General features: G+C 52.7%; 1 protein-coding gene across 3 annotated transcripts in view; it reads left to right on the top strand.

The window, feature by feature from the left end:
• The window catches only part of CDYL (chromodomain Y like), a 149,248-nt gene that overhangs the window by 114,063 nt on the left and 10,648 nt on the right, over positions 1-24,537 (top strand). For all 3 annotated transcript variants that reach the window (XM_070456986.1, XM_070456988.1, XM_070456987.1), the window contains one exon: positions 1,622-2,288. In XM_070456986.1, the coding sequence (XP_070313087.1) occupies positions 1,622-2,288 (667 nt within the window). The remainder of the gene's footprint in view (positions 1-1,621; positions 2,289-24,537) is intronic.

Consider the following 24,537-nt stretch of genomic DNA (forward strand, 5'->3'; position numbering starts at 1 on the left):
TAGACTGGAGGATTTGGGGGGCATCTTGACAATAGGGGAGATGCTGGGGGGAGGTGTCCCCGGCTGCACTCAGCTTTTGCTGTTTGGGAATGCTGGAGAACCAGGTACACTGTTGTCATCTGTCCTAACCTGTGTCTTTGCTGAAGACCTTGATGGTGGCTCAGATCTATGTCCTTAATTAAAAGACTTGGCCAACTGTGTGGCTGGGGCCTCTGCCTACAAGGGATGAAGTGCCTGCTGCCACTGGGGAAGTGGGCTGGTGGTTTCTGTGTTGACCGGAGAGATAACAGCAGATTCTAAGTATTTCCGCAATAACTTGGGAGACATTTATGTTAAATATATTTTGTTCACATGAGTCATAGGCAGTCCCCTACTAACATGTAGGACGTTAATTAAGGTGGTGGAATTTGTCACAGTAATGGTAATAGCAATATGTTTCATGGCAAGGGTGCATGAATTGTTGTGGGATGTGTTGATCGTGAAATTCAAAGATTAACAGCATCTTCCTTTAAAGATGTTGGCGTTAAAACTAGTTAAAACCCAGTTTGAAAGGTAAATAACCCGATTACCAAGAAAGCGTTAGGTCCTCTGTTGACCTTTTTGGTTTTACCCGAGTGTTTCTGAGTAATACGTGCAGTACAGACCCTGTTTCCTCAGTGGGCTGGTGCAGACCACCTGGCATAGACCACAGCTGTGCTGTGTCTGGAGTGCCTGCTGTTGGCACCACGATGACCAGGCAGAGGGCTGGTGATGCCCGGCCCTGGCCAGTTGTGACTGGGAAAACTGGCTCAGCCGGTCAGGGTTCATTGTAAAAAGTGAAGAGAGAGCCCCCTTTGAATCACACCAAAAAAATGACCGACGTAATGCACGTTCATACATCCCGAGCCTGAAATTTTAGTACTTTGACTTCATCTCAGGAAAACCATGAAAATCTTGAGTGTTGTGTTACTGTTCTGTTTCTAGGCGAGTTGGCTGCCGAGGGGTCAGCCATTTACATCACCTGTTAACGATTTTTATCGTTTTTGATGTTCCATTTCTCCTTGGAAGAAAAGTTATGACCAACCTAGACAGCTTATTTAAAAAGCAGAGACATCACTTTGTCTACAATGGTCTGTCTAGTCAAGGCTGTGGTTTTTCCAGTAGTCATGTATGGATGTGAGAGTTGGGCTATAAAGAAAGCTGAGCGCCAAAGAATTGATGCTTTTGAACTGTGGTGTTGGAGAAGACTCTTGAGAGTCCCTTGGACTGCAAGGAGATCAGTCCTGGGTGTTCATTGGAAGGACTGATGTTGAAGTTGAAACTCACACACTTTGGCCACCTGATGAAAAGAGCTGACTCATTTGAAAAGACCCTGCTGCTGGGAAAGATTGAAGGTGGGAGGAGAAGGCCGACAGAGGATGAGATGGTTGGATGGCATCACTGACCAGTGACTGTAAGTTTGAGTCAGCTCTGGGAGTTGGCGATGGACGGGGAGGCCTGGCGCGCTGTAGTCCGTGGGGTTGCTAAGAGTCGGACAGGACTGAGCGACTGAACTGAACTGATGTTTCGTTATTATGAGTTACCCTCACAGTTTATTTTTCCGATGACGCGTTCATACTGTTCTCTTTTCCTCTCTAAACAGGTTGAACGGATCGTCGACAAGAGGAAAAACAAGAAGGGGAAGACGGAGTACCTGGTCCGGTGGAAAGGCTACGACAGCGAGGACGACACGTGGGAACCCGAGCAGCACCTGGTGAACTGCGAGGAGTACATCCTCGACTTCAACCGGCGCCACGGCGAGAGGCAGAGGGAGGCCGCCGGCCCCAGGGCTGGCCGGGCCTCCCCGAGCAGCGCCCGGAAGCAGATCTCCAGGTCCGCCAGCAGCGGCTTCTCCAGGGCCGCCCCCAGGGCCCTGGTGGCGGGCAAGGAGCACGAGGCCAAGAGCAGCCCGCTCCTCGCAGCCAGCCAGAAGTTGCGGAAGAGCCCCGCGCCGGGCCTGGCCTCCCGCAAGAACATGGACCTGGCCCGGTCGGGCATCAAGATCCTCGTGCCCAAGAGCCCCATCAAGAGCAGGACCGCGGTGGACGGCTTTCAGGACGAGAGCCCCGAGAAGCCAGACCCCGTGGAGCAGGGGCCAGAGGACACGGCGGCCCCAGAGGCGGCGGCCGAGAAGCCGGTCGGGGCCCTTCTGGGCCCGGGAGCGGAGCGGGCGCGGATGGGGAGCCGGCCCCGGATACATCCACTGGTGCCGCAGGCGTCGGGCCCCGTGACAGCAGCCATGGCCACTGGGCTGGCTGTGAATGGGAAAGGTGAGTGATGCGCCGGGGTGGGGGGGCGGAAGGGGGCGCCACCTCACCACCACGGTTCTGACCCGGAAGGCGGGCTGGCCAGCCTTAGCCCAGGGGCTTCCGGGGGCCCTGCTCCCAACAGAGCAGGTGCGGGTCTGGGAGTCCTGGAGAGAGCTCACCAGCTCCTCCTCTGTTGACTGGAAGCCTGGAGCGTCGGCCTCTGAAGTCAGCTGCCCACGGGCTGGCCCGCTGCGTTGACTGCGTTTAAACAGCGCCCCTCTCTAGGTAGGTCGTGGCTGGCATTTCTTTACTTTCTACTTTATGCATCTTAACACACTGGGTCTAATGCTAGGAATCCATCTGAAATTTCAAAGTGTGAGCAGTATTGATTAGAAGTCACAGTTCTACTGTCCTCAGCCATCTAGATAACCAGAAACGGTTTTCAGTAGGGTATCCACGACTAATAAATAGAGACTTCAGGGGTCTCTCTGAAGTAGTCAGCTGTTGGGATCTTTATTTCAGAGTAGGGGTCCGTTCAGCGTGGGTGCTACTCTCTGTTGCATTTTTACGCTGTTCTTGCACACCCTGGGTCACACACCTGGGCGTCAGCAGACGGCTTCCTTCCTAGCGCTTCCCCGGGCCTGGTGAGCCGCCACTTCTGAGATTCTGCTGTGTCTTCTCTGGTGTAAGCCTTGCTTCCTGCCCTCCGACCACTCCCATCCACTTCCAATCCATTCTTGAACGGGACAGGCATCCCCAGTCGCCAGGCTGGTTGCTCCACCATCACCTCAGTCAGCCGGGGCTTGCGAGTCTGGCTGGGTCTCCGCTGCCTCCGGGGCACCCGCTCTTCTCTGCCGGGAGCTGCCCCGGCCCTCCCGCGCCGTGGGCAGGATGGGGGCCGCCTCTGTCATGTGCGTGTTCCTCGGCCCACGCTCAGTGGACTCATGCGGAACGAGACGCAGGGCTGGTGTGGGGAGCTCTGTTCCCCTGAGACACCGCTCGGCCCGCTTGCTGTGGTGGGTCCCGCCGGCTTGATCTCGGGCCCTGGATCCCAGGGAGGAGGACAGGCTGAAGTCGGGGTCCCCTTTGCACAGTAGCGCTCCCTTGCCGGTAGTTGTCCGACACGTACTTCACCTGGGTGCTCTGCCCCTCCCTGCCCTCGGCCCCCCGGAGCTCGTGTGAGTGCGTTTGCAGAGGTGACCTCTCAGACGCGGGCCTTGAGCTCGGTGTCAGGAAGGACTGTAGGGGTTCGGGGGTAGACGAGACCTGGTGGTGGCCGATAGAAGGCTCCACTTCACAGGGAAGTCGAGTCCGGAGAGCTGGTGGGGTTCAGGCAGAGAGGGAATCAGCGCCGTTTCTCAGTTCCTCCCAGTTTGTTCTCCTCCCCATTGCTGGTTGCCTCCGCCAGGCAGGCAGACAGACTTGTCCTCCTGCGTGGCAGACGCTGGGTCCTGCTCTGCACCCGTCTCTGCTGCTGCAGACGGGGGCCTGGGCCCGCGGGCCAGACCCTATGTGGCCTGTGCGACGTGGCCTGTCAACTGAGAGTGGTTTTCACATCTTCCGGTGTTGAGAAAATCAAAAGGAATGATACTTCATGAGCCATGAAAGTATAAGAAACTCTGATTTCTGTTTCATAAAGTTTTATTGGAACGTGGCCATGTTTGTTCACGCTGATGGCCTGTGTCTGCTTTCCGGCTGCGTGGACAGACTTGAGTCACTGTGACAGAGCCCACGTAGCCCGCGGGGTGAAGGAGGCACACGCTCATACACACCCCGCTCTGGGTTACACACACACAACACACACACTCTAAGAACTTGAGTCATCGTGACAGAGCCCGTGTAGCCTGCGGGCTGGAGGTACACCCACACACACACGTACTCGCTCTAGATTATACAGACGCACACACACAGAATCATTGTGACAGAGACCGCATAGCCTTTGAACTGAAGAAGGTGTGTACACACACACTCACACTCGGTCACTCCACCTGGTCTAGGAAGCCACGGTCCCGGTGGGCAGACTCAGACTCTGTGGTTGATCCTCCACAGGCTTCCCCGGGGGAGGGACCCTTCTGTTTCCACATCCTGCCCTTGGCACAGCTCTGCAGGGTCGGCTGCCCTTAGCAGAAGCCTTCAATTCTCTGCATAACATGTGCGGTGGCTTCTGTTTGAAGTTAAAGTTGGTAACTTCTTTTTTCAGTATTCTGACCATTTCAAAAATTTTTTCAGTATCTGTAAGGGTGACTGTGGTTAAAACCACAAGGGGCATGTGAGCATAAAATCTCACACGCCTTTCATCTTGTTCTGTGGGGGTGGGTGGATTGGGGTGAGAGTGACGTACTCCCCAGGGCCCCCGGGAGCGCCCTTCGCTCCTGCTCCCCCGAGTGGCCACAGGTTGAGGACCTCCCCCCACGCAGATGGCAGGAAGGCCGGCATGCCCGGCCCCCCCCCCCCCCCCCCCCCCGAGTGTCTGCAGGGCCGCGGTGGGCCTGTCTTGCAGGGGCGTCGGGGTCGGGGTGCCTCCTCTCCCGTGGGGCGGAGAGCCCCACGCCCCTTGGCCAGAGCTGGGCCTGCATGTGGTGGGCGTGAGTCAGGCGGGACGGTGCTCGCTGCAGAAGGGCTGGAACACATCCTTTGTGGCTCCGTCCCCGGATGGTGCTTAGCAGGAGCGGGTGCTGTTGCAGAGACAGGTCCGTGGGCCAGAGCACAGAACCTTCCAGAAAAGCCTGTCCTCGCCCTTGGCGTGTCTTTTTCACAGCAAGCTGGGCTGAGGCCCTTCTGAGGAGTTAGTCCACGTTCACACTTTGTTAACAGAGTTAATTTTAGAGCTGCATCAGAACCCTGATTTGTTTTTCTGAAACTAATTGAAGCGCTGCTCGTGGAGTCATTGGGAAACGAACCATCTCCTATTCAAAACATTAATCGTGTGGGGGGATATTTTTGCTACCAAGCACAACAGATATTTAAATGTCTGTTACCCAAAAGAGTAAATGTTTCTGGAGAATTTTAACATACACACAGTGACTCTTACAGACTAACCGTATGTGTATGTAGTTTTTGATGATTTTAAGTATGAAACAGGTTTAAAAGATTAATATGTTGCTTTACTCCGAAATAGAAAAAGTTTTACATTTAGGCAGTGCAGTTGTCTTTCCAGTCTTATTTTATTAATAAGTTAATGATTCTGTTTTTATGCTCTTTTAATTGCCTGGTGAATTAATCCTACAAAAGCAATTGCTTTTAAAAACTATATTATCATTACTTTGTTCTTTTGTGAATTCAAATATGTTGTTGATCACCATTCCACAAGTATGACGTTTGAGAAAAGGTTATTAGCAAACTTTTTTTTCTAATGACATCTAAACCTTATCAGTGTTACAGGGTAGGGTTGGCAGCTGGATTTTTAAATCCGAACTAACAGTGGCTCGTCATTAAAGAACCCGCCTGCTAGTGCAGGAGATGAAGAGTTCAGTCCCTGGGTCAGGACTATCCCCTAAAGGAAGGCATGGCAACCCACTCCAGTGCTCTTGCCTGGAGAATCCCACGGACAGAGGAGCCTGGCGGGCTACAGTCCAGAGGGTTGCAAAGAGTCAGCTACTAACAACAGATTCAGGAGGAAAATGACTGAGGAAACACAACAGACCACATGTTTTCCATCTCATGAGCATTTTCAGTTGAAGCAAGGACCTGGAAGGAAGCGTGCTTCTTCCAAAGAGGTGCATGTAAAGTCCTCCGATAAGAAGTGAGACAGGTGGTGGTTCCTCGGCCCTGTGCATGTTAGGGAAGCCCAGAGCCGCTTTGTCAGAGGCGGCCTGAGGCCGCTTACTGCGTAAGTGCTGAAAGTGGAGCCCAAATCCAGGGAGGCTAAGAAGCCAGGAGACTGGGGCGCAGAGAGTCCTGGCAGGGCCGCCGCAGGAAGTGCCTGCAGGACAGAGGACGTTTGAAGCCACACAGTAGCGGTCAATTAAACGTGCGCCCGAGGGCGCGACACGAAGGGTTTCCCTTTGAAACCAGCAGATGTCGGTTGGCATCTCCTGTCTGACGGGTCCCGGCTTCCTAGATGAGCCTGGGTCCCCGCAGGAGGAGCCCCTCCACCAGCCTCCACGCTCTGTCCTCTGCTCCTGGGGGACGCCCCTCCTCGCTGCCCCGTGAGGGTTTTTAGGGACACTCAGGGATACCTGGCACTCCGGGCAGCGTTGACCCAGCAAGCCCACTTTGGGGTCCCTGTGACGGTGTGGTTTCTCTCTCCTTCCCACACTCTGGTGTCTCCTCCCGTGCCCGTGGTTCTCGGGGTCATGGTCCCCAGAGCAGCAGCAGCAGCAGCACCCGGGCACCTGCCCAGGCCCTGTCCTGCCTCCCGAACTGGACTCTTGGGGGTCAGGGCGCCCGCCAGGGGGTTCCGGTGCCACCCTGTGCTGTGTTTTCCTGTGACTTTGTGGTTTTGTGGAGCAGGATGGGAAGTAATTGTCTGCTAACACTAAATTCATCTAACTGTCTGCTACTTTATTTTAGGTTCTTATAGTTAGATTTAGTTCCTATTCAGTCTTGATTTAAAATTGTCTTCAGGTGTTCATAATTGCTTTTTAGTAAGTATTTTAACAGTAAATTTTTAAGTAACAGGAAGACACAAAGTATTGGGTTGTCAAAAAAGTTCTGTCTGGTTTTTCTGTAACATCTTAAAACATCCCAAAGGGGAAAAAAAGGTAAAAGTCCCGCCTCCCCCATCCCACCACCACCTCCTCCCATGAAACTGCTCCTAACCGTTCTCTCCTTCCAGAACCTGTACAGACATGCATGTCTTTTAAATACGTCAGTGGGCTCCTGCTTGTCTTACGGTTCTGCCGCTGAGGTTCCATTTTTATTTTTATGATCTGTCTTGGATGTGTTTTCACACTCACGTGAACAGCCCTTCGTTCTTTAAAGGGCTTATTATGGCGTGAACATCTCCCGTAACGCCAGCCGTTGGAGCTGCAGTGTCGAGCTTCTCAGCAGGGGGCGCCCGTGGCCTTGGGCCCGGACGCCCCCTGCTCGGCGTCCCGGCTCTGCCTTGAGATGCTCGCGAGGCCTCGGGCACCGGGACATGTGGCAGTGTGTCCTGCCTCCGTCTGCCCGCACACCCGCCTTCCCAGGGGCCTGTGTCTGGGTGCGCCCTTCACGGAAGAACCGCATTAAGTGTTTTCTCTCCAAGTGAGTGTGTTTTACTGACGTCACCACTGCAGAAAAGGTAATGTGACCCCCCTGTCTTAAACACAAGTAATCCGTAAATGCTGTGAATTTGACAAGTGCGCTGAGCAAAACAGGAGAGTGTGCCGTCACCTGCTCCCTCAGAATCCCGCGTCCTTCCCCAGAGGGAACGCTCACGATTTGCCGTGTGTCATTCCAGATGTTTTTCTGTCTGCTTGGACTTTTTAGCATGGAGTCGTCCTCCGTAAACATTCCTGGGTTTGTCTTTTTCACTTGACGTCACGTCTTGGAGAACTTTCTATGTTAAGATTCACATCTCTGCCTCTCTTCTTTTTAAGTTGTAAACTTGATTATTTTTTTTAAATATGATTTCAGACTTACGGGGATGTTGGGAGACATCCCATGCGGAAGGAAAGCACATATACCCTTTGTCCGTATGTTCACCGTTTTCTGTGTTTCGCCTCATTTACTCTGTCCCCACTGCCTGCCCCACATGTGTGTGTTTATACCCACATGGATGTGCATGTAGAGATGCTGTCCTCTCGACTCATTTGCGGCTGTGCGCTTGCTGTTGTGAACAAGGGTGAATGCAAGGGCTACAGCAGACCTAAGGTTTTGATAGATGGGAGCAAATTCATCTCTAAAGAAACTTGAAGACCAGGTGCCCATTCACCTGTTCTTAATCAGCCCTTAATAAATCTGCCTGATGAGAAGGTAGAAAATGGAATCATTGTTTTAATTTTAAAACATGAAAACTGTTTCACAAGCTGCATTTGCCTGTTTGCATTCATTTTTCTGTTGATTTTCTTCGTGTATCCCTTACTTGTTGGGAGGGGGTGGGGCAGAGGGGTGGTTAGCTTAACTTTCTCAAAATGTGAAGTCTTCGCGTCCATGTCAGCCTTTCCCGGGGGCCACACTCGTCTCGTGTCTGAGCCCGTGTGAGCGCGCCCTCCTGGCCCCACGCCGGACAGGGGCTCCCACGCCAGGGGTAGAGTGGACGGGCCTGTCTGGTCTCTGCCTTAAGGGGTTTACGGCAGCCTGAGGAGAGTCGCAGCGCCTTTTCTCCCGGGACAGGCTTCATCCTCGGGTGGGGGTGATCAGGAGCCATAAAGTCTGCTTTTGAAAATTAAACATTTGGCTCCGTCTGGGTCGGGGGTGAAGGCCGTGGAGCCTGAAACGCGTCCTGTGTCTGGAAGCCCCTCGCTTCCCCGGGGCTGGCAGCTTGAGTGGGGGTCCGCTTTCAGCAGCGACCTTCTCTCTCCAGCCTGCATTACTGATTCTGCTGATAGCTGTCATCGTGGCAATTTCTGGGAGTCTACAGGGATCAGAGCCTTAACAGGGACAATCTCTGGTTGTAATTAAACCCTCAAGTCAAGTAGTTCACAAGACATGGTATGTTAGGAGACATGCCCACGATTTTGATTGTTTCATGTTGGTAGCAGGGTAAGGGTTTTGTATCATCCCATGAGTGAGTCCACCTGTCACATGTCAGACAGGGGCGGCAGGACTGAGACCAGCGCGGTGTTTGTACAGACGGAGGTACCACGAGAGGTGGGAGAGTGCAGGATGGCCGGACGCCCCCTGACCTCGGCCTCCACGGAGCCCGCGGGGTTGTGAGAGCGGAGGTGCGGCGGGAGCAGGGCTCCTCTTGTTCCCTGTTTCCAGGCTCTTGGCATTGAGCCTGGTCGCTGTCACCACGGAGAAGGACAGGTTAACTGCTCCGCCGCTCTGTTTATGAATGAGAAGTTGCTTTCACTGCCAAGTATTCCCTCTTGGTACGGGACTCGGAGTTTCCGAAACCATGAGATAGAAACGGTGTATAACCCTTTCTGTAATATAACGTGGATATATAACGTGGCTTGGCATACAGCCAGGGGAGAATCAACATGGTGGGTGGGGTTTGAAATCAAGAAACCAATGCTGGGTGGCTGCTTCTCAGCCTGAAGTTATCTGGTTTTTAAAATTGTTAGCTCACATGAAAATTGAAACCAGCTTTTCAAGTCCAGCACTGACATAGACACATTTGTATCTCCAGGTGGTTGATACTTGTTTACGGTTGACCCTGGAAGAACACTGTGGGGGTGTTGGGGGTGCCTGCCCTGCACACGGGTGAGCGTCCCCGGGGAACTTATTGTGGCCTCTGTCCACAGCTCCTCACGCACAGCGCTTCCGTGTCTGTGGTAAATTCTGCAGTGGGGGGTGTGTGTGTACACCCCACATCTCTAGCCTTTCACCCACGGGCACTTAGATGGTTTTCCTGTCTTGGCTATTGTAAGTGATGCTGCTGTGAGCAAAAGGGTGTGTGTATCTTTTTGAATTAGTGTTTTTATTCTCTTCAAATAAATACCTAGAAATGGGAATTGCTGGATCGTATGGTAATTGTATGTCTTAAATTTTTGAAGAGCCTCCGAAATATATTTGCATAGCAGCTGCACCTACTTATCAAAGTTGTTGATTTTAGAACTTTGATCGAAGGATCCAGTTATAGTGGGCTTTAAAGCCCTCATTAATAATCAGTGTGAGAGTGCCTCTTCTAAGCGTTGAATAGACTCTCGGTTTCAATGTCAAGAGGGCAGCAGTTAACTGACTGATTTGCCTTGCTTCCCCGTGTACACAGAGGAAGCCTGCCTGTGTCAGGGCGTGTTTTGGAAAGGTACAGCAGATCACAAGATTGTTGGAGGGGACAGCCAGGCGGCGAGGACTCTGAAGTTGAGTGAACAGTTGAGATGCAAGCAGCAGCCTCTGAGATGTGTAGGTGTGTCGCGGAGCATGAGTTGGTTCTCACCATCTGAGAGCGTGGAGTCACTCTCTTCCCTGGAAGCGGCAGACTCCTGCTGGGGTGGTTGAGGGCGCAGCTCAACCGTCTGCGATTCTGGGGTGTCCTCCCCGAGGCTGTCCTGTGAGCCGGGCTTGCTTGCTTTCCTTCTGCTTTCTCTGAGCTTGTGGAAAATAAGCAGACCCAGGATTGACACTGATAGCGTATGATCAAGGTCAAAATTATATGGTTTCAAGGTGAAATTTTTTTCTCCTAAAACTACCATTGCTTTCATTTGTTTTTAATCATAATACTCATTTTGAAGTTTCAAATACAATTAAGGAGACCACAGCTCAGAGGGGAGCCTGGGTTATTGTTCGTTCATTTGTTTAGCGGTGGAGTCGGTCAGAAGGAATGACTTCCCCGGTGAGGGGCTGTGGAGGGAGCTGGGTCTCGCTTTTCACAGGAATGTTACACCTGCCCTCAGACACGTGTGTGTGGAGCGCAGACAGCGTGGTGTCAGGATGCACACTCGGTTACCTGCCAAGCTGCGGGTGCTTCACCCCTCGGCATTACTGGCACCTGACTGTCTGCTCTGCTCCAATCAGAGAGAGAGACCACTTACCGGCATCCGTTTTGGAGCAAACGTGGTTTCTTTCAAGCAGCCCAGAATCACTTTTTTTTAAGTGAAGAGTTTCTAAGTACAGGCCATGATTCTCGTCTTAAGCAGTTCACTTTGGTGATTCTGTGACATTGCTATACTTCTTGCTTTTCGCCGAGGACACAGAGTTGGGTTGCACAAAGCAGATTTAGACTTTAAAAAAATAATTCTCGGCTCAGAAATAGTCCCGGTGCTGAATGGTGATCCCCTTCAGGCCTCGCGGGGGATTCCCTCTCTCCAGGGCCTCGCGCGGTGAATACTTTGGACCAAAGAGGGCAGTCTAGCCTAGAGGTCAGCACGCTTGCTGTCAAGAGCCAGATGGGAGGTGGTGTAGTCTTTGGGGCCAGACGGGCTCTGATGCAACACTCAGCTCTGCTGTTGAGTGTGAAGGTGGCCACCGGCAGCGGAGATCAGACAGGCAGCTGGGCTCACACCTGGGTCTGGCCTGAGGGCGCTGTTGGCAGGCCCCTGGGCACCCATCCGCCGGTCACCAGGTTCTTCCCTCCTCGCCCTCCCCAGCCCCTTCACCTCGGGGAGCACCGTCTGCTCTCGTGGAACCAGAGCCCTCACCTCTGAGGATCCTGAAAGTGCCAGGACCTGCCTCACTTCTCCGCGTGAACAGGGCGTGGCGTGGCACTCCAGTGGTTTATAGTGGTTTGAGAAGCCCCGTGTGTGCTCTGTACACAGCGCCGAGACAGGCCTCTGGAGCTGTGATGCAGGCCTTTCCCAATCTGCCAATGAGTTCTTCAGTTCTCTGATGGTGTTTTGATGAACAAGAGTTCTTAATGTCATGTACTCCAACTTATCCATTTTTTCTGCTGCTTTCTGTGGTGTTAAATCTGTTCCTCATCTCCAGACCCATTCGCTTTCGTGAAGCTTTCGTGTTTAGGTCTCTTTGCCTTGGGAGGCGTGTAGCTGTCAGGCTCTGCCTCTGCAGGTCCGTCTCGGGCTGCAGTCTGTCCTCTCGTCCTGCAGCCGGTCCCACGTTGTCTTAACTGCGGTGCCTTGAAGTCTTGGCGTCTGGTAGAGGAAGTCCTCCCCCATGTGCTTGTTTAGGAGTGCCCCGGTCACTCTTGGCCCTGTCCACATCCAGGGTAGGGTCAGCTTTAAGTTTCCACTCCCCAGGAGAACAGAGCCCCCCTGGGATAGTCTTGTGAGTAGAGACCTTACATGTCTTTCATTAGCTGATTCCTTTGGATTCTTTTCTAATACTTTTGGATGTTGTTATAAATGGCATCATTTAAGTTTTTGTTTTCATGTTCTGTTTATTCTTTGTTCTAATTCAAAGTTTGGTCATTAAGCTTGTTTACGGTCGAGTTACGTCGGGCATGTCACTTAACCGTCGTCATCATAAGGCTGTTACCTGCGATCTGAGGACCTCCGTGCGCACAGCGTTTATTATTTACACGTCAGGGTGGCTGGGTGGGCACCTCTGACCTAGACGGAGCTCCCTCCAGGTCTGCATTCAGCTGCCTGTCTAAGAGTCACAAGACACGGACGTGCTGAACATTTCCACGGGACCTCTTCTCTTAGACCCAACTTATTTTCATACAGGAACGCATCAGTGCTGAATTTGACCCTTACTTTTAAAGGTGTAGACCAAGGATAAAAATAGTGATACATGAAGCGATGTTCTGACATCACTAATTACTAGGGAAATGCAGATCAGAACCACAGAGAGAGTACCTCATGCCCATTAGAAAGGCTGTTATCAGAAAGGTGAGAAGTAGCAAGTGTTGGTGAGGGGGGAGAAAAGGGAACCCTTCTGCACTTCTGGTGGGAATGTAAATCGGTGCAGCCGCTACAGAGGACAGTGTGGGGGTTGCTCAGAAAACCAAAAACAGAGCCATGATCTGTCTGTTCCACTTCTGGGTATTTACCCAAAGAATGTGAAGGCACTCATTCAGAGACAGGCACTGCTGTGTTCACTGCGGTGTTTACAATAGGCAAGGTGTGGAGGCAGCCTTAGTGCCCATCAGCAGATGAATGGACGAAGGAGATGTGAGGCATAAACACACACACTCACACTCACTCACACACAAAGCAATACTAAGCCATTAAAAATCTGATATTGCCATTTGAGACAGCATGAACTTAGAAGGTATTATGCTAAATGAAGTAGATGAAGAGAGACAAATATTGTATGTCACTCATGTGATATTTCTGTGTGTGTATAAATGAACAGAGAACAGAGTGGTGGTTCCCAGAGAGAAAGGGAGGTGGAGGAGGGCACGATGGGCGGACGGGCTAGCGGTGTGAGACAGACGGACGCTGCGGACTCCGCTGGGGAGCACGCTGCAGTGTGCACAGAGTCGAATGATAATACTCTGCACGTGAAACTTACATAATGTTATAAACCAGTGTTGCCTCAATTTAAAAGCTACAGTCACAGTCTTTAAAATCACTCTTTTCTCTCATTCTCGGCTTATACAAGGTGGACATGTCTGCTACTGAGACACAGTTGAGGTAATGAGAGACAGCACAGTTAGGTCCGAAGGCGGTTTGCAAGGAGCAAACTGCACTGCCATGTGTGCAGTAAGCGTCGCGTGTTCCCTGCGTGTGTGGGACGCTCGTCAGCGCCTGGGCAGGTGCTTTACGCCTGTCAGTCACCGGACCCCAGGGCAGCCATGTCGGGGGGCAACCAGAGGACCCAAGGCGGTCTGACTCGGGAGCCCAGCCTCAGCCGGAACCACCCGCGGCAGCAGCCTGGCCTCTCTTCCTCCGGCTGATCTGGTCTCATCCTCCACAGAGAGACCCCTCCTGTCTCTGTTCCAGCTTCAGGGCTGCGAGAGTCCGCCAGTCCAGAGACGGCAGAGGGTGTGGGCACAGAGGAGTTCAGAACTGGGGCTGAAGTTAAGAGTTTCGCTCTATTTCCAGCAGAGTGTTTTATCATGAGATAACATTGCATTGCCTACATCTGTTGAGATTTTTCTTTCCCGTTTGTTCCTTTAAATGGGTCAGTTACTCTGGGTTCTGCTCTGTCCTCATCCCCTCCCCCTGAACACCAAGTCAGCCTTGAATTCCTAGAATTGACTCAGCTTAGCTATGATATTTTATGCTGTTTATACATGGTTGTGTTTGCTTTACTACATAGTATTATAGATGTAAGATCCTAACTTACTACTGACATTGACCTGTGATGTTCCCCTCTTGGAATAATTGACTGCAAATTTCACTGTTTTTAATCTTACAGTACCTTATGTAATTTGAATGTAAACATATGTATTACATCAACAACTATCTTATTGAGCTTCTGTTATTTGAGTAGGTACTTTTTTGCATTTAGAAAAATGAGACGGATATCACATACCATAAAATGCATGCTTTGAAAGTGTTGTGCAGTTCAGATTTTATTAAGTACATTCTCGTGGTTCTGCAGCCACAGCCACCGTTCAGTTCCTCAACACTGTCTTCACTTCAGAAGGAAGCCTTGTGCCTGTTGGAATCGCTCCCCTTTCCACCTTCCTCCCAGCTCCTGGCAACTAATAACTTACTCTCTGCTTCTGTGGGTTTTCTGTCTGTATTCTTTTACTTGGTGTGTTTCCAGAGTTCACGCGTGTTACAGTGATAAGTGGATGCTTCATCCCTTTTATGGCTGGATAATACTCCATAGTGTGAATATTCCACATTGTTGATGGACGTCTGGGTCACCCCACGTTTTGCTCCTGTGCATAACGCTGCTGTGAACATGTGTGTCTGTGCTCTTGAGTGGACATGTTTCCAGTGTTCTTGGTTAAATCTCTGGAGTGGGGTCGCTGGGTTGGTTACTGTGTTTTTAATACAGACAACATACTTTACCCTTCTCCCAGGAGGTGATTTTTCACACACCAGATGTTTTGAACTTTTTTCTGTGTTCCTGTGAGTAAATGTCCTCTTGGTCATCATGAGATAAATCTTGACTAAAAAGAAGCTGAATTCTGAGTGAGCATCACAGGTACTTGGAACGGTTCCCCAGAGTTCCCTGTGGGTTGAGCTTTGACCTCGTTCTCATGGTCTGGAAGCTCTCTGAAGGTGCAGTTGCAGCTTGTCCAGAAGGGCAGGTGAGGAACCCGAGGTGGCCATCTCTGGCCCCGGGCCTGCCCTGTGGCCGGTCTGACCCTCCCCTTCCCCCGGGCGGTCGCTCCAGCCCAGCAGCGAAGCTCTGAGGACAGGCAGCAAGTCCGCACTGCCCGTTTCCTTTTAAAGTAAAACCACACCTTCTCATTTTCTCACGGAGTGCCCTAAGTCCAGGGACGCTCGGTGTTTCTCCGGGGGAGGTCCAGCCCCACATCCATGCCGGGCGGGTCTGGGGGCTGACGAGGAGCCAGCACATCCACTTCCCCTCCCCTCTGCTTGGATCAGCTCTGTGTCTGAGGCTCCGTGTTAGAGCCTGTTTAAGGAGGAAAACCCCGTGTGTGGGAACGCTGGGAAAGCCGCTGCCTTGGTGCACTCGGGGGACCCGCTGAGCGTGCGGTCTGCCCTGTTGGTGCTCAGTCGTGTCCAACTCTCTGTGACCCCGTGGACTTGGCTTCCCTCATAGCTCAGCTGGTGAAGAATCTGCCTGCAATGCAGGAGACCCCGGTTCTACTGGACTGGGAAGATCCCCTGGAGAAGAGCTAGGCTACCCACTCCAGTGTTCTTGGGCTTCCCTTGTTGCTCAGCTGGTAAAGAATCCGCCTGCAATGCAGACCTGGGTTGGGAAGATCTCCTGGAGAAGGGAAAGGTGACCCACCCCCGTATTCTGACCTGGAGAATCCCATGGACTGCATAGTCCATGGAGTCTCAGAGTCGGACACAGCTGAGCGGCTTTCACTCACTTCCGTTGTGCGCTGCGCCTTCGCCTTCGCCGCGTTGTGTTCCTTCTGGTTTGGGGAGGCTGAGCGTGTGTGTGTTCTCTCGATCTTTCAAAGACCCTCAGGGGGTGACTTCTCTTGGGTCTTAGAAGCGCCAGGTCGTCGCCTTACGCAGTACAGTTCTCACTTAGAATCGTCCTTTAGTGGGGTTTCCAGCCTTGCCCTGGCCTCCAGGAAGCCCAGAGCGAAGTCTGTGTTCTGCTCTTGGGGCCAGGTGCAGGACCTCAGCTTCCCACGGTCCTGTCACCCTGGCTTCGTCTTGTTGAGGGCGAGTTGTGTGGTCAGCAGCTTTGCCTTTGTGGCTTTCCTGATCTCTCCTGCCCATCGAGGTCTAGAACACTCACTGAGCTGCGACCCTCCAGTCGTGTTAGCGTTTGAGAACACAGTTCAAGTTAATGCAGGTGCTTTTCTGATTTAAGCTGTTGCTCATTTAGAGATGAAGTGAGGGTTACGGAGGGGGGCTGCTTTAGGAAGTCAGTTCACACGAGGAACCCAGGAATCTGCCTGCAATGCGGAAGACCTGGGTTCGATCCCTGGGTCAGGAAGATACCCTGGAGAAGGGAAAGGCTACCCACTCCAGTATTCTGGCCTGGAGAATTCCATGAACTGTACAGTCTGTGGGGTCACAGAGAGTCGGACACAACTGAGCCGCTTCACTACACAAGAAGTTCTGCTGTCCTCTGCTTTCCTCTGACGTGTGAATACGCAAGACCCAGACTGCGATGGGAGCGCGTGGGAAAGACGGAAAGGCCAGATGAGAGGTGGTCATCCCCGGTCCCTTGCTGTTGACGTTGCAGCTGGAAGGCTGAAGTAGGCCTCGCTGTGAATATCAGCAAACACCTTGACCTTAGCATTATATGGGTGATGCTGTGTGATCCAAGAAGGGATTTTCGGAGTCTTGGCCTCTGTGAGGCGCCCCGGTACCAGCACCAGGAAATAGCACTTGAACATTTTAGCCAGGAATGTACTGGATGCAGTCCATGTAGACTGAACTAGTTTTATCTGGAGTAGAACTTGGTTGTAGTCTACATGTTTCTGACCACAAGTGTGTCTTCCTTTAATATGTAGAATTTAAAATTACTGGGCAGACACTATTAAAATTAAACAGGGAAGTCAGATTATAATCGATTACTTACTTCTCTTACTGAAACAGTAGTTGCAAAAGCTGGTTCTAAAAGTAAAGGCAAATTTTGTAAAGGAAAGTGTTGAGCGAATTCAGTCCTGTGTAAAATAAGGTAGAATCATTTTTGCAAGAAATAAGATTTTCGTAGGTGAGATGAATGACGAGACTCCTCTGCTGAGGACCCGTGCCGTGTGGGGAGTTGTTTTCCTTCTTATAGTTTTGATTTCCTGGTGACTCCTTTATTTCAGGACTAAAGAAGAGTGTGGGTATGATCGCTTTCTGTTCCTTTTCTGAAACTTTAAAGTGACACAGCATAAAGATTGTTGCTGTTTTTTTCTCTCCAGCATATGACTTACACTGGAAGCTGTTAATGAGAAACTAAAGTGCATCATTTAAAGCATCACCAGTCTTACTGGATTCACTTTAGGAACTTACTCTGATATGTGTATTTAGAATGATAGAATTTATATTGGTAGTAGTCTTTCCTTTTTATTTTACTTTTTCATAAGTAAAACTAAACTAAATAGCTTGAGTTTGCATCTGTAATTAAAATTTGACTCCCTGCTTGAAAGTTTTCCATCAGCCTCTTCAAAGAGCGCACTTCACTTGTCAGGGTTTCCAGCTCCTCAGGCTGAGATGTTGCTGCTGACAGCTTTGGGATGTGTTACTGCCATTTCTGCTGAACTGAGTAAAAATGATGCTCAGGTTTCCTCTGATCACTGAGGGCTCCCTGCTTCTCTGGATCCAGGAACCCAAGTACCCTGCGGGATGAGTGCCCTCCGGGGAGCTCAGCTGAACTGCTGGGGAGGATCGGAGCTGGCAGAGGCTCTTCTGCACAAGACGGGCTGCGGAGGTCTGACCTTTGTGCCAGGAAACCTCCGAACACAGCACGGACTCTCCATGTCCCCGGTTGTGACCGGGACTGGTCATAGACGTCTGCAGAGTTTGTGGTGACACTGCTGACCAGAGTGTTTATTCCAGAGAACAAAAGTCTCCAGGTTCCTTTCACTCTCCTTCTGTCAGTGTCATCAGCAGACTCAGTCTCTGACTGCAAGGCTAGTGCTCAGGACCGCAGGCACAGGCTGGTGAGGCCCAGATCCCACCCTCAAGGAGGCAGGCGGCCTCATGTGTACCTGCAAACTGCGAGGCTGGCTGGGAGAAAGTGAGTCCTGCCCGTAGAGAAACAAATAACGTGTTTTATGAGGATTTTGTCTCTAGATCAAGAGCTCAGAACTGGTGACAGATGTTGGTACAGTTTGTCTTTGATTGTACTAACCCTTCCAGCGTTAGTCTCCTCCACTTCCCTATCCCAGGAATACCAGAGAAAATTAGCGAGAAAGTGGAGGTCATCACAGTCCAGTCCATGACTTGGATCTTCCGTCTGGTTATAATTGCTAATTAAATATAGTAGCTAATTTAGGGAAAGGCTAAATATAACTTCATAAGATTAAACATGGAATTACCCTATGGTCTGTTTTTCTGTCAGCAGATACAGATTTGTATATAATCCATGGAATTACCAGTTCTACTTCTAGGTTAGTATCCACAGAATTGGAAAGGAGGGTCAGGTGTTTATCCACTCGTGAATATGAATGTCCATACAGCATTATTCACAATAGCCAGGAAGTGGAAGCAACCCAGCTCACTATTGGGGAATGAAAGTGAAGTCGCTCAGTCGTGTCTGACTCTTTGCAACCCTCTGGATTATAGTCCGCCAGACTTCTCCTCTGTCCATGGGGTTTTCCAGGCAAGAAAGAATACTGTGGCCTGGCAGGTTCCTCTGTCCATGGGGTTTTCCAGGCAAGAATACTGGAGTGGGTTGCCATTTTCTTCTCCAGGGGATTTTCCCAACCCAGGAATCAAACTCGGGTCTCCCGCATTGCAGGCAGACTCTTCTCTGAGCCACCAGGGAATCCTTGAACAAATAAAATGTGCTGTGTTGTTTTTTTTTTTTTAGTATTGGAATGGAGTATTATGCATCCTTAGGAAAGAATGATGTTCTTACACAGGCTCCAGCATGGATGCACCTCGAAGATATTATGCTAAGTGAAATAGGTCAGACACAGAACAAATACCAAATGATTGTGCTTACGTGAGGTGTCTAGAGTCGTCATGTTCATGGGCACAGGAAGGAGGAGGACGGTTGCCTGGAGAAGGAGGGGTGAGCGTTGAGTGGCTCACAGGCTCGCCGTGGAGAGTGGAGGGTTCCAAGGTGGACGGTGGTGGTTGTCCATCAGTCTGGGCACACTTAACGCCACCGAACTGTACACTCAGAAGTGATTAAAATGGTAAATGCCGGGTGGTTTTGCCATAATAAAAAATAATGTTCCAAATTATGGTTGCTAATATTTTATTTAGGACAAAAAAACATAACTGTGTGTGTGTGAAAGCTAAGCTGAAGCTGTTTCTCTGAGGGCGTGATCGCCCCTTCCCCATGCCTCACCTGGCAGCAGGAGTTCCCGGTGACAGACAGCCCCGAGGTTTCCCACAGGACAGGGGGTTGCAGGCACCCTCTGCCCTTCTGGATGGGGACTCCGTGACCTCAGGAGGGCGGGTGAACACCCGACCTCGGTTTTCATCTTGTGAAACCGATTCAGTGAGACACCCGGGACCCCGAGTGCTGACGGGCCGTGCTGTCTGTCATCGCCCTCCGCCTCCCCATCGTGACTGTCTGAGAAACTCCACTGATGACTGGTGTTTCCCCCCTTGCTTTCTGGGAAGAAGGGGGGAGAGTGAGGAGGCCATCTGACGGGAGGTGTGGACGTCTTCCGGACGTGGAGGTGTTGGTGCTCCCCCATGACATCAGCTGCGAACAGTCTCAGGATTACAACCGTTTGGCTACTGAGCTGTGAATGTGCGGATGCAGCTCTGATCCAGAGCGGTGAAGTCACTGTTTCTCTCGACACCAGACTCCCCACTGGTTCCCCGACCCTGAGACGTGGCTGTCTCCTGTGATTCCCTGGTTGCCTTGGCTGATGGAGAGGAGCACGCGTGCTCGTGTGGACTGTCCTCTGCATCTCTGATGCCCTGACTGACACTTCAGCATCTACCGTCTCCCTGCGGTCTCCTGGTCCCCTTCCTTCACTGCTTGGTCTGTGTTACCTGGTCTCTCCCTTCTTTTGATCCACCTGTTTCTCTGTTCCACCACCTGGGCATTAATGACCCTCCTCTGATGGGGAGGAAGCATTCCTGCTGACTGGTCTCCGTTCTCTGACCGAGGCTGTTCCCTGTGGGGACCCTGAGAGTCCTGTTAGGACGGAACTTGTGCTGGACAGGCAGTGGGCGTCAGAGCCATGCACCGGGATTGCTTCCCCGCCAGGGACCCCAGAAACCCCGGGTGGTGGGGAATGGCCCCAAGAGCATGGTTTTTCAAGCTGCACCCTGATGCTGCTGTGAATCAGTTTGAGAATCTGTGGACCGAGGGATGTTGCACTTCTCACGTCAAGTGTCGCACGACCGTGAACCTCGCAGTTCAAAATCTTTGGTTTAATCAGGCTGATCTTATGTAGGTTTTATGAAATTTAATTAGCTAACATGTATTTAAAATTGCATAGTCTTCATTAATTGCCACTTTTTGTCACAAAAGAGTGTTTATCTTTTTAAGCCTCCTCATTGCTTTTTCATACTTAATATTACTAGATTGATTCCGTCTAGAAACAAGATAATATCAACTGCAGAAATCATAGCTTGTGTCGTTTTTGCTCTCGGTTTTCAGAATGATTCTTAATTTTGGTACTTGTAGATTTTTAACTAATTCACTTCACTGTTTTCCATTTACCTGCCTTCATATATCTTTGGCATTCATGAGCTATTTAGTCATTTCAAGGAATTCTGTGTGTGCTTCATGCACTAGAGCCGCCTTTTTGCACCCTCCATCCTTTGGCATTATTTTACTCTTTAAAGATAATGAGTTAATTGCATACAGATGCTATGCGCATGGCTCCTCAGTACCAAGTTTCTTGGGCTCAGTATGGCTCCAACACATCTCAGGAAGCTGGGATGCAGGTGGTCCTGCCTGGATTCTGGAGCATGTGGTGGTCTGTAACTGATTCCCAAGAGAGAGACCCAGCTTACGGAAAAACCAGATGATTCACCGGAAGCATTTTTTTTAAGTTGAAATTTAAGTCTCTTGTCTTGGAGGAGAAGCGCTTTCATAGAAGGTTGGAGGCGCACTGTTGTGGTCTTGGGGTTGGACGCAGGCAGTGAGCATGTGAGTTGACTGCAGCACAGCTAACACAGCTAGTTATCCAGACTGGAAGGCAGAGAAGCAGTGAGGCTGATGGAGGCAGGAGCAAGAGGAGAAAGACTGGGAGCGGGCAGATGGGGCGGGGTGAGGGGCGGCGGCACCGGACGTGGTGTGAACGTGCGGGGAAGCCGAGACTCGGGATAGGCGTCCTTCCCTCCCCCCAGCCCCCTGCCTCCCAGGGTGGTACCAGCCAGGGGGAGGGAGAGCCCGGGGCTGCTGTTGAGGAGGCGGGAGGCGTGTGGACGCAGTGCTGAGCGCTCAGCGCATTCACCTGTGACGTGTGTCCCCAGTGTGCTGGGTGCCCTCCTGCTCCGAGGAGTCAGCTCTTAGGGCCCGGGGGCTCAGCTTGGGGGGACCAGGGGGCTCAGCCTGGGGGGACCAGGAGGGTCACACTGAGTTGGGACCGGCAAGCGCAGCCTAGGCTTCCTCTTGATGGGTGTTGGGTGCACAGGCGCTCAGATTGTCGCTGATGCAGCAGACCTTAGAGCAGCACGTGCTGCGTGTCAGTGGCCCCTGTGAAGAGAGCCCGGGGCAGCCTGCAAACCTTAGACCCGGAGGCCCCCGTGCGCCAGGGACGTAACGGGGCAGCCTGCAAACCTTAGACCCGGAGGCCCCCGTGCGCCAGGGACGTAACGGGGCAGCCTGCGAACCTTAGACCCGGAGGCCCCCGTGCGCCAGGGACGTAACGGGGCAGCCTGCGAACCTTAGACCCGGAGGCCCCCGTGCGCCAGGGACGTAACGGGGCAGCCTGCGAACCTTAGACCCGGAGGCCCCCGTGCGCCAGGGACGTAACGGGGCAGCCTGCGAACCTTAGACCCGGAGGCCCCCGTGCGCCAGGGACGTAACGGGGCAGCCTGCGAACCTTAGACCCGGAGGCCCCCGTGCGCCAGGGACGTAACGGGGCAGCCTGTGAACCTTAGACCCGGAGGCCCCCGTGCGCCAGGGACGTAACGGAAGGAGCTGGAGGAGAGCCGTGTGCAGTGATGGATTGATAAAGGGCTCACTGACTGATGTATTTATATATAAAGAGCTCCTTGCACGTGCTGTGGAAGCAAGGGGTGAGAAGGTTTAAAGCCTGTCTACCTTTCGTTCCATGTTACTTGAAAAGTTTTATCTCAATGAATTCAGCTTGTAAATTATATAATCTGAATAAAATGGTAGGCTTTCATATCGTTAAACAGAACTAGGTTCGGCGAGTGTGGATAACGGTATTTTGAAATGTCAGACTCCGTAGAGGAGGGCTGAGGATTCTGTCAACTCCACTGCTGGCTCTCTGGCTTTAGACTGCAGAGGGGGATGGCCGCGGTTTTCCGCGACGCCCGGTCCTCCTCCTCTTCCAGCCTACCAGGCCGCCTCGCCTCCAGTCTGCGTGCCCGGCTCAGCCTTTGCCCGTAGCATGGATGCAGCCTCCAGGCCGATGGCTGGTCAGTCGGCGGGCTCGCTGTGTCCGCCTCCTTCGCTCTGGCAAACACGGTCCTCGCTGCCCGGTGTCGGCTGTCTGAACTGGTTGTGTGGTGGGTTTTGTTCTGTTTCCTGGGTCTCATGGGCCAGTGAGGAAATCCAGACTGACTCTCTCATGGTTGGAAGCACATTTCATTTTAGAAATATGCTTTTGAAGCAGTGAATTTTAACAGGTCAGCAGTACCTTGAGGGTATCTCTCTTGCTCTTAGGATGTTTTAAAATAAAACTTTTCTTCGGGGCGATGCTAAATCGTGGGTTTTCCTGGCTGGATTTCAGGCCAGTGCCCCCTAGGAGAGCAGCTGGTGGTCTCGGACCCGGCCCCTCCAGGAGCTCTTGGCTCACAGACAGCTTTGCTCCCGTGTTTCCATCAGTCAGAGCTCTGGTCTGAGTCGGACCACGTGCCCCATGGCTTCTGCCGCGGAAGCAGCTTCGCCCTGGATCTCGGGTTTGCCTCTTCGCTGAGTCCTGAGCCGTGGCTTCTGCTCTGCAGTGTGGCTTTCCGGCCCCCGCTTGTCCTGAGGCTGGGTGGCCCTCCGGCCTTCTCCTTGGAGCGGAGGGGGCTGGGCTGAGGGGTGTCAGGGTTCCCTGCCCTCAGGAGCTTGGCAGCGTCCAGCCACGATCTGTCAGTGAAAGTCAGATGAGACAGACAGCGCTGGGGTGAGGACAGAAAACCAGAATGGGCCGGCACATGGGTGGCGCCAGGAGGGGCCGTGGATGTGGGTCCAAGAAAGGGCGGTGTAGCAGCTCCGTTGAGATGAGCAGAAGAAAGCAGCTGTTCAGAGCTCCAGGCCCAGAACATTCCAGGCAGAGGGAAGAGCGAGTCCAGAGGCCTCGGGGGAGTGCAGGCCGGGCACTGACGTCAGGAGGGAGGTGGCCTGTGTGCCCAAGGTCAGTCCGGCCGTGAGCACTTCTCCACCCAAATAGGGCACAGTCAGGAGGCCCCAGGGGCAGGCAGCAGAGGGTCCCTGGGCTGAGCGTGGGGCTCAAGCCCCTGGCGAGATTGCAGGGCCTGTGATGTCCCCAGAGAGCCAGCAGAGTGTCAACAGTGGGGTGAAGGCCAGTTGAGCAGGGCTGGTCACACGAGCCAGCAGGAGTCCATGTCTGAACGTGCAGAACCACGGAGAGCTCCGCGGGACCTGCTGCCTCAGAGGCGCAGAGCTTGCTGCCAAGCTGCGGGACAGCAGCTGTCCAGGCTGGTGGACCCGTAGCCTGGAAACCCCCCCTCTGTGGACAGGGGTCTCCGGGGGACACTTGGAGACGTGAGGAGCAGGGCAGGGGCGGGAGGGCCGGCCCCGTGCCAGTTAACTGCCCAGGCCCTGACGGCCTGCTGCCGCCCGCACCCCTGCTTGGGTGAGCCGGGCGCCCGCCCCTCCGGGCAGCACGGTGGCCCCGCCGTCCACTCACCTCCCTTCCATCACCTCGCCCCCAGCACTCATTGTGACGCGCGCAGGATAGGCTGGAGGTTCACAGAAACAGGAAGGGTACCTGAGGGCTGCCTCAGGAAGACCCAGCCGTGCCCCCTCGCTGGGGACCGCTGCTCGAACGCTCTCCCATTAGAAAGACTCAGGTTCCGAGTCCGTCAGCCGCTGACCCTGCAGGTTCGCCGGCACGTTGGAAGGAACAGCAGGCCCGGGGTGTGGGCTGCGGCTCCAGCGGTAACACCAGAGGGTCTCTGGTGAGAAGCATTACGGACCGTCCGTTCCGGGCACCGCGGAGCAGCCTGCGGAAAGCGCAGGGAGACTGAGCTGATAGGCGACAGCGCCTGAGGTCCTCTCTGCTGCAGGCGAGCGCGGCAGGAGGCTGGGGCTCCTCCGTCACTGTGCGCGTCTGTTAACGGCGGAGAGAGGGAGGCATCTGTGGAGCGTGTGCTGCTGTGTGCAGAGCCTGTCTCTGAGGAGAATCCAGACACGGCGACTGGGGTGGTGGTGGGACCCGGACTGACGGGGAAGGCCTTCTGCCACGCGCTGTTTTATTCTCGTGCCATACGTGTATTACCGCTCCCAGACT

The sequence above is a fragment of the Odocoileus virginianus genome, chromosome 27 (assembly GCF_023699985.2).
Source record: "Odocoileus virginianus isolate 20LAN1187 ecotype Illinois chromosome 27, Ovbor_1.2, whole genome shotgun sequence".
Classification (NCBI taxonomy): domain Eukaryota; kingdom Metazoa; phylum Chordata; class Mammalia; order Artiodactyla; family Cervidae; genus Odocoileus; species Odocoileus virginianus.